The 9,172-nt window shown below is 42.8% G+C and overlaps 1 protein-coding gene and 2 long non-coding RNA genes across 7 annotated transcripts in view; 1 reads left to right on the top strand and 2 right to left on the bottom strand.

Annotated features, from left to right (window-relative positions):
- Positions 1 to 363: 363 nt before the first annotated feature.
- On the bottom strand, positions 364 to 2,599 carry LOC109467668. The gene is made up of 3 exons (XR_002140097.1): positions 2,528 to 2,599; positions 524 to 602; positions 364 to 445 (listed from the first exon to the last, which is right to left on the bottom strand). It is a non-coding gene; the product is annotated as an uncharacterized LOC109467668 (long non-coding RNA).
- Positions 2,600 to 3,914: 1,315 nt separating this feature from the next.
- LOC109467673 lies at positions 3,915 to 6,449 on the top strand. Of its 2 annotated transcripts, none has more exons than XR_002140099.1 (3): positions 3,915 to 6,262; positions 6,298 to 6,349; positions 6,390 to 6,449. It is a non-coding gene; the product is annotated as an uncharacterized LOC109467673 (long non-coding RNA). The 2 variants fall into 2 exon arrangements; XR_002140098.1 differs by lacking the exon at positions 6,390 to 6,449 and having other exon boundaries at positions 3,917 to 6,053; positions 6,095 to 6,262; positions 6,298 to 6,360.
- A 1,187-nt stretch (positions 6,450 to 7,636) lies between these two features.
- Positions 7,637 to 9,172, bottom strand: part of LOC109467671 (acid-sensing ion channel 1-like) — a 208,525-nt gene continuing 206,989 nt past the window's right edge. For all 4 annotated transcript variants that reach the window (XM_019765717.1, XM_019765716.1, XM_019765715.1 and 1 more), the window contains exons 8-9: positions 8,357 to 8,436; positions 7,637 to 7,778 (exon numbers count right to left, since the gene is read on the bottom strand). In XM_019765717.1, the coding sequence (XP_019621276.1) occupies positions 7,665 to 7,778; positions 8,357 to 8,436 (194 nt within the window). In that variant the 3' untranslated portion in view covers positions 7,637 to 7,664. The remainder of the gene's footprint in view (positions 7,779 to 8,356; positions 8,437 to 9,172) is intronic.

Here is a 9,172-nt window from a genome sequence, read left to right as displayed (position 1 = left end):
TTCCCTACGTTTAACTTAGTAACTGTAAATTCCCCATTAAAGTACACACATTTTAGCACTCAAAAAAGTGTCTGGGAATCACTTAAGCATGAAACAATTGAACAAGTAAAAAGTTTGTATTGTTACAAAAGACTGGTTGCCAAATAGTGAAACATTCTAAGCTGCATGATTATACAGCAAAGACATCTATAGAAGTCATTGAGAAACAGCATGAATTTGAATTTATTCTGTTCATATTTTGTTCAAGATTGGAGAGGGAATAAGTTTTCTCAGCTTAAGGTCAGAATAGTCTCTCAACAGCCCAAATATGCCAGGTGCGTACTTCAAATGGGAATTTACAGTATTGCAAGAAAACACACTAACCTATTTGACAAGCTGTCTTCTTTTCTTGAGCTTGCTTGCTTCAAAGTAAACTGGAAATGGTGACATCGGCCAAAAGGATGATCTGTAAAAAGGAGGAAAACATTAGTATATTTTAAATGTGAATTTATGGCATTGCAATAAACCAAAGTATCATACTAACCTGTTGGACAAGTCTTCATTTCTTCATGCTTGTGTCCTTCAAAGCAACCTGGAAACAGCGGCATCAGGCAAAGGGTGATCTGTAAAAATGGGGAGAGAAACTTTAGTATACATCAGGACAGTTTGCAGTTAGTATTTTCCATCTATTCCAGAATCTGAGTCATAACAGGTTTGCTTCTGAATCAGTCAATTCGATCTGCAGTACCAAGCTGGTGAACCAGGTGGCGCTGCTCACTGCTCACTCACGTATTTATCATGTATTTAGTTAGGTGTAAGCAAGTTAAAAAAACTCAACATGGATTAGAACATGTTAAAGTGAAACAAAACCGCTGAATTTGCAACGTTAGAAAAATTTCCCCGGGAAAGGACCGTGAGTCCGGCTCCATCCAGGCGGGGACCTCGCCAAATTTCACCGAAAACATAAGGTTGAACGCTACGGTACGGAGTCTGTCAGCACCATGCTAATTTTTCTGTAACATTCCGAAAAATCAGCCCAGAAAAAACACATTGGCGCTACTAAATTCAGTTACGCTTTTCTCGACAATCGTGAGGAAAATCTGTGAGAACACAACACTTCTGAGACAACTTTTGGCGCAATACTTGCCACCCGTACCTACTAAAGTCTGACTCTGAGGTAAGGGCGATGATTGACAGCTCAGTCAGACGGTCAGTCGTCATCGTCCCAAAATTTAAAAAAATCAAATTCCTTGAGGATTTATAAAACAATTTCAGAAAATAGGTCAAGCTCAGCTATAGTAAGATTGTAACTATCGTAACTGGTCCCCAACTCTCGGCCCGTACCGGGTCTGGCTACACACGTACACGGAACCCCGCACCTGTTTCACCGGGCCCCACACGTGAGACCGACCGCTACTCAATATTTCAACATTTTCCCGATAAAACTACAAAATAAACATGAAAGTGGTACTACTCGATGTAACAACATTTAATCTCCTAATTGTGTGGTAAAATGGCTGAGAACATAACAATTAAATGCAACTTCTGACACAACATGTACACTTGCCACGTGCTGACACTAGCGATGATTGACAGCTCAGTCAGACGGTCAGCCGCCGTCATTTTTCAACATTTTCTCGATAAATTCTGAGGAAAAATATCTAAAAGCACCACTACTAGATGTCACAACATTTTGTCTGGTGATTCTGAGGTAAACTTGAGGGAAGAAATTAATTTACCTTGAAATTTTGACCAACGATATGCATGTGGCTACTTCTAGCAGGTACACGGGACACGCGCCTGTTTTCCCGCCTTTTTTCTCAATATTTCCTCTATAAAACCTGCTGAAACCGACCTAAAAGTGATGCTACTAGATGTCACAACATCTTATCTAATGATTCTGAGGTAAATATCGGGTGGAAAATCAAATTGCCTCGAAATTTTGACGGACGCAAGTGCGCCGCACCATGCTTTGCCAACACAAGGAGCAACGCGCCCGTTTCGCCGGGACACCTCCTACGTGAGACCGCTACTCAACATTTCTCAAATTTTCCCGATAAAATGTGCTAAAACTAAGCTGAAAGTGATACTACTAGATGTCACAACATTTTAACTGAAGATTCTGAGGTAAACATTCGGTGGAAAATTAATTCCTCTTCGAATTTTGACAGACAATATCTAACTCATTTTAGCGGTATGCAACTATATACTGATGGACCCGGGCTTTCGTTTCAAAGATTTCTGACAGGAAATGTGAAGAAATACAAAAAAAAGTTCCACCTTCACGATGCTTTGACCGTAATAACCAACGTCTTTGTAAAATAAGTACCATTTCATGAAAATTAAATTTCTGACAGAAAAATTTAGACATTCCTGTCACTGAGTAAGCAATTCTAAACCTGAAGTTGACGCCAAAGGGAGTGTCAGAAATGTTTTAAAAATTAGCGAAAATAAGCCAGGACACACAACAGATTGCTGTATGTACTCTATACCAGGTAATTCACCGGTGAAACATGAAATTCTACGGCAGAAAATTCTAAATTCTTACCTCAAAATGCCGACGGCTGTGCTGCGCGGCTGTCACCTCCGGAATGCGAACTTTCTGGCGGGAACTTTTCTGGCAATAGAACGTGTATCGTGATTGGTGCATCTAACCTGGATTGTGATTGGTGCGTCGGAATTTGGACTATTACATTTTGCTATTGAGGTGAAATCAAATAGGCAATGTTTTTACGTTCTTATCATTTGGCGGTATTTTCAGAATATTTGACTTGAAATGCATACAAAAATTATGTATTATTACATACTTTGGAGATAGTCTTTTCATATCTTCGTCGGTCAAGAATGGAAAAAGGAAAGAAGAAACAGTACACCCCCACCCGGCAGTCTGTTAATGTTTTGGCATTATGGCCTGTTCTATTTTTCGTTGGTGTCGGGTGAGAACATATTTTAAAACTATTTAGAAGAGAGCATTTTATGGACACTTTAAAAACAATCGTCGTCTGTTTAGGCTAATTTTTTCACGGACCTCTGATGACCACGTTACAGTTCATTTCGTATCGGTGGAGTGAATCCATCCATCCATCAACCCGTCCACCCCCAGTTTAGAATGGTCGGTCTCTCGTCACTCTGAGAAAGGGGGACGCTCCACTTCCAGTCAACAGGGGCGCAAAATCACTGTCGGGACGGTTTAGCAACTATCTGGGGGATCTTTTAAAACTTGTGTGGTAAGTAATGTGTAATGTAATAATTTCAATAATGATTTTAATATCGTTTACGTCTACCACCAATGATGTAAGTGATGTAATACATTGTTTAGTGTATTGTAAATATTGAATGATGAATGTTGTAGTAACTGTACAATACTATATATTTTGGAGACAGACTTTTCATACTTTGTCGGTCAAGAAAAGAAAAAAAACGCAATCACAAATGATAAACCCCGTAGCAGATTTTCCTGGACTGTGAGCATTAGGAGTGAGCAAGCTAGTGAGTGAGTGAGTGAGTGAGCGAATGAGCGACTGAATGAGTGAGCGAGTGAATGAGCGAGTAAATGAGTGAGCGAGTGAGTGAGCGAGTGAAAGAGTGAGCGAGTGGTTGAGTGAATGAGCGAGTGAGTGGGTGAGTGAATGAATGAATGGAGTCAGTGAGTGAATGAGTGAGTGAATGAGTGAGCGAGTGAATGAGCGAGTGAATGAGTGAACTGACCAGCGCAGCTTTTCCTGGTCTGTGTACTGAAACTTATATTAATTTATTATCTTGTTAACTCAAATGGTGATTCAGCTCAATGCAGTTATTTCAACTGATAGTTTTTGTTAGTTACTGCTTGTATGTTCACGTTTAGTTGGTCTCTGCCTTCCCCCAGCACACTCTTCTTATGTATTTTTCTTTGTATTAGGTTTTTACTTAAGTGCAAATAAAGAAGAGGAGAAGAGGACACACAGAAAAGACAGACGGACGTGTTCACAGCTTTATTAGAAGATCCACAGTTATACACACAACCGGTAATAGAGGCTGGCTGGCAAACAGGAGACAGATGCAATCTCCTTAAGGACATACAAGAGAAAAGGTACCATCTCCTTAAAGACATACAACAGAAAAGGTGCCATCTCCTTAAACACATACATGTCATGAGACAAGGTTTGAAGACAAGGTACTATCTTCTTAAAGACAATATACCATCTCCTTAAAGACATGGCACCATCTCCTTAAAGACAAGGTACCAGCTCCTTAACGACAGGGTACCAGCTCCTTAAAGACGTGGTACCAGCTCCTTAAAGACATGGTACCAGCTCCTTAAAGACATGGTACCAGCTCCTTAAAGACACGGTGCCAACTCCTTAAAGACATGGTACCAGCTCCTTAAAGACATGGTACCAGCTCCTTAAAGACATGGTACCAGCTCCTTAAAGACATGGTACCAGCTCCTTAAAGACATGGTGCCAGCTCCTTAAAGACATGGTACCAGTTCTTGCAAGAAGTCTCCGTCCACCCCTGACCTGTGGCATCGCGTGTAGAAGCGTCTTGAGTGACGCCACAAGTCAGAAGATGACTTTAAGACTTTGTTTAAGACTTAAGATGGCCACTACGATGACACGATGATATCTACAGTAAGATTATCTGGAGGAGAGATGAGAAAGTAGGATCAGGTCCTCAGCAGAAGTGAAGGGGCGGAGACGCGTTAATCTTTACATGTAGAGATGACAGGTTTTTACTGGCGCAGCCTCTTATTATAATGTACAGGAAAGTAGAGAAATAGTTTTTAATAGTGTCTAAATACTTACATCGAGCGTCGGGTGCGAATCGCAGCTACACGTAATGTTTCTGGCTTGTCAAACATCTGGTGTAAAAGAACCCAGTTCACAGCCGACTCCCTACCTAACATGCAAATGGGATAAGTAAGCACTAGCGGACACACTGCTAATATGCCAACTCGGTTGGCGAAAAGTCACAACAATCTTGTCCACAAAATCATCCACGTTAGAAACACAGTTACATATTCCATATGTGCCAGAAGAGGTACACACCAACCTGCTCCGACACATCAGTTTTACACGCCATTTGCCAAGTTCCTCTGTAGAGCATCTAAATCAGACAACTTGTGTACATATTGAACCCTTCTGTTCAGTTTTACCAGATCCTGTTCATCAGTTTTCCGTGGCGACAAACCTAATCCGCTAGGCAAAACCACAGCCGTCACAAGTTTGCTGCTTTGTTGTTCAAACGTGTCTGAGGTAAAGTAACAATTAGAACAAACCCTGTAGATTTCTGGAAGAGCATGATTTTGTCACTTTGATGACATCAAGCAGTTGCAAGTACATGTAGTAAAGTCACAGTTACTGCAGTAACCTTTATCAGACCAATTTGTACATTTTGCATGAGTCCAGAGAGCGTACTACTGTACATTCTGACTCTGAGCGATTTGGTTCTCCCGGAAGACTATTTGTACAGCAAATACAACCCTGTCGGCAGCCACACATCCTGGCACAGTCTACAGCAGTTAACTTTCTATCTGACACTGCATCTTTCAATATCAAACTTAGACTATGGCAAAGTACAGAAATGGCAGGAGTAGTTAATATAATCTGGCACGGTAGTGATTGGCACAAAACCATGGAAAGATTCTGCATGCAGCAGGAGTTAGCGGCTTGTCGTTTTGGCAGCAAACCAAACTGAACACATCTATTTTATGTTACTTACATGAAAACAATGAAGGTTTTCTAAAACTGAAAAAATATATACCATAGCAAACTGTGGTACACATCAACAAACAAGTACCAGGTACTGGGGATGATGTTAGTGTGAATGGTACATGTACCAGGTACTGGGGCTATGCTGATGTTAGTGTGAATGGTGCAGGTACCAGGTACTGGGGTTATGGTTAGTGTGAATGGTGCAGGTACCAGGTACTGGGGCTGTGGTTAGTGTGAATGGTGCAGGTACCAGGTACTGGGGCTATGCTGATGTTAGTGTGAATGGTGCAGGTACCAGGTACTGGGGCTATGCTAGTTAGTGTGAATGGTGCAGGTACCAGGTACTGGGGCTGATGTTAGTGTGAATGGTGCAGGTACCAGGTACTGGGGCTATGGTTAGTGTGAATGGTGCAGGATACCAGGTACTGGAGCTATGCTGATGTTAGTGTGAATGGTACAGGTACCAGGTACTGGGGCTATGCTGATGTTAGTGTGAATGGTACAGGTACCAGGTACTGGGGCTATGGTTAGTGTGAATGGTGCAGGTACCAGGTACTGGGGCTATGCTGATGTTAGTGTGAATGGTACAGGTACCAGGTACTGGGGCTATGCTGGAATGGTGCAGGTACCAGGTACTGGGGCTATGCTGATGTTAGTGTGAATGGTGCAGGTACCAGGTACTGGGGCTATGGTTAGGGTGAATGGTGCAGGTACCAGGTACTGGGGCTATGCTGATGTTAGTGTGAATGTCCAGGTTGAATGGAGGATTAGTAGCAGATATGCTGATGTTGCCAAACTAATCTGGTGCCAGTTTTGACATGTGAAAACGGTTTCTAACATTCGGTTCGATCCTGTCCAATCCTGCCTCAGTTCTGCCCAGTTTTGTAGCCATGCGTGAGAAGTGTTAAAGCCTGTCTTATTGCTTGTACACATTTTGAACCACAGTTTCACAAAGAACATGATTCTACAGCAGACTGACACAATGGCTCGCCCCTGACATGTCAAAGTTCAGCACTGGTGTGACCCCAATACACTGTGGGTGTGAAAGTTCAGAGGTTGGAAGATAAAGGTCAACTGGTGGAACTATGATATCCTACTACTATTCCAGTATGCAGCACAGTGGTTAAGGCTACCGGTATTGTTTCTCTAAGTCTGTGGGAAATACACGGCCAGCTATACTTACATGTTAGACACAATGTCATGGCTTATAATACACAGTAGACCTACCCTTGGTTAAGTAACATAGTTGGAAAGCACCTACCTAGTTAAATACCTAACCCTACCGAACAGAGCAGCAGAACTTTGGATGATTCCACTTTAGCCAGGGGTGGGGGCAGCTGTCTGCTCTCCTCCTACCTGAAGACGTTGGCATGACCTTAAGACGTATGTCTTATGTCAAGGTGACCTTGTGTTGGTGTCTCAGCAGTGTAAGGAGAGCAGACAACTGAAGTCACCGCTGAGGTTAAACACTCGAGCGAGCGAAGCGTTATCTACAGTACAGTACGCGTAGTGAAGGTTCGTGCCTATGATAGAAGTGAAGTGGATAGTCCAGGTCCAACTAGATAGCTACTCTTGTAGGTCTACTTTTCACAGGAATATAGCTTCAAAGTCAATCAATCAATAAGTATTTATCTATTCAAACTTCTTCAAAAGTCCCCACTTTGTCCACTAGACGTCTCCCCTTTCCATCTGAAGTTGGCTGCTAAGAAAAGAGCATTTTCTTCAGATCCTTCCCAAATGTTCAAAAACCCTTGCCTAGCAACCGTTGCCATAGCAACTGCCAAGTGAGTAAGATAAGTGTTGTTATAACGTTGCCTATTTCATACAAGGTTAGGTTATATCATGTTCTTGCTATGCGAAGGCTTATTATTTATTACTTCAGCTTGTTGTAGACTATAGAAGCCCTGTAGTTGCCCATTGCTGTGGGCTTATCTTGTTGTAGTGCTAAAGTCGTCCTGTTGTAGTGCTACTATCGTCCTGTAGTCGTCCTGTTTAGCTGAGCGGGGCACGGCTGTTGTCCCGTTTGCAGTCCTCCAGGTTCACCGAGACGGCGTTGGACTCGGAGCGTGGCTGGTGGCGACGCTCGGTGCACTTGTCCTTCAGTACCTGCAACAATGATCAACAACAACGATCAACAACAACTATCAACAACAACTATCAACAACGATCAACAACAACTACCAACAACGACCACCGAGACAGCATTGGACTTGGAGCGGGGCTGGTGGCGACGCTCGGTGCACTTGTCCTTCAGTACCTGCATGGAACATGGATCATTGTTGTTCAAACAAACATGGAGATGTCTGAGATCACTTGGGAACTTCAATAGTTGTCATTGGTGCTGAAAGAGCGGCTGTTTTAAAGATTTGTGCCACTTCCAGGTGATGACTCGGAGCGGGGCTGGTGGCGGGGCTTCAGTACATAAATAACAACAACAATGATCAACAACAACGATCAACAACAACGATCAACAACAACTATCAACAATAACCAACAACGCTCAACAACAACCACTGAGACGGCGTTGGACTCGAAGCGGGGCTGGTGGCGGTGCTTCAGTACGTAAATAACAACAACAATGATCAACAACAACAGAACAACAACTACAACTACTATAAACAAAACTTTACAATCAGACTGCCCTTAATGCTGATTACAAAACAATGTTAAGAATTGTCACAAACCTCATAGAGGTAGTCGAAGAGCTCCAGAATAGTCAGGATGCTGGCGCCAATGAACAGGCCCATTTGTCCACCAATGTCACCTGGGAAAGGTCAAAGGTACAAAGGTCAGAGGTCAGTTTAAGCAAGACAAGTACATGTAGGTTGCTTGTTATCAGCAATGATTACAAAGTGTAGGTTTGGTAAGTAAGTGTGTATAGGAGTCATAAGCCTAGGGTAATCTCAACTATCTCATTCCGTTACAGTTACTGTGCATGTTATGCATCTTGCAGGCTTCCACTAGCTGGTCAGTTCCAGTGTCAAGAAACAAGGTAGGTAGAAATGTAGGAGTTCCTGTGAGTTCTCATGGCCAAAACTGCACATTCCAACAGTCTCCTTGCAAAATCTCACATGCAGACAACCTGCAAGTAAACAGCAATGTGCTGAAGGATATCAGTAAGCAGGACGGCTCAGGGGTCTGGTGGCCATCCTGTTGTAGGAAGCCTTGTGTGTAAGGCCGCAGTCTTGTGTTCAGATTCAGCTGGGGGGGTCTTTGTAAGGGCAGGGGGTCTTGTGTTGTGCAGGGGGGTCTTGTCTTCAGCTGGGGAGTCTTGTGTTGTGCAAGGGGGTCTTGTATTGGGAAGGGGTTGTGTTGTGCCATGCATCAGTGACATGCCAAAGTCAGAGGCAGAACTTGAGGAGCTGCAGATTGGAGAGGAACGCTGACTCTATCAATGGTCGGGTCTTATAAGTCAACATTGATCTTGTGATGTTTTTATCTAAAAGTCTTTCAAATCCCTTAATATAAAAAAACAGCGTTTTTTAAAAAAGACAGATGTT

The sequence above is a fragment of the Branchiostoma belcheri genome, unplaced genomic scaffold, assembly GCF_001625305.1.
Source record: "Branchiostoma belcheri isolate BF01 breed outbred unplaced genomic scaffold, Haploidv18h27 scaffold187, whole genome shotgun sequence".
NCBI lineage: Eukaryota > Metazoa > Chordata > Leptocardii > Amphioxiformes > Branchiostomatidae > Branchiostoma > Branchiostoma belcheri.
Note: the sequence above shows the minus strand (reverse complement) of the source record. Positions and strands in the feature narration are given on the sequence as shown.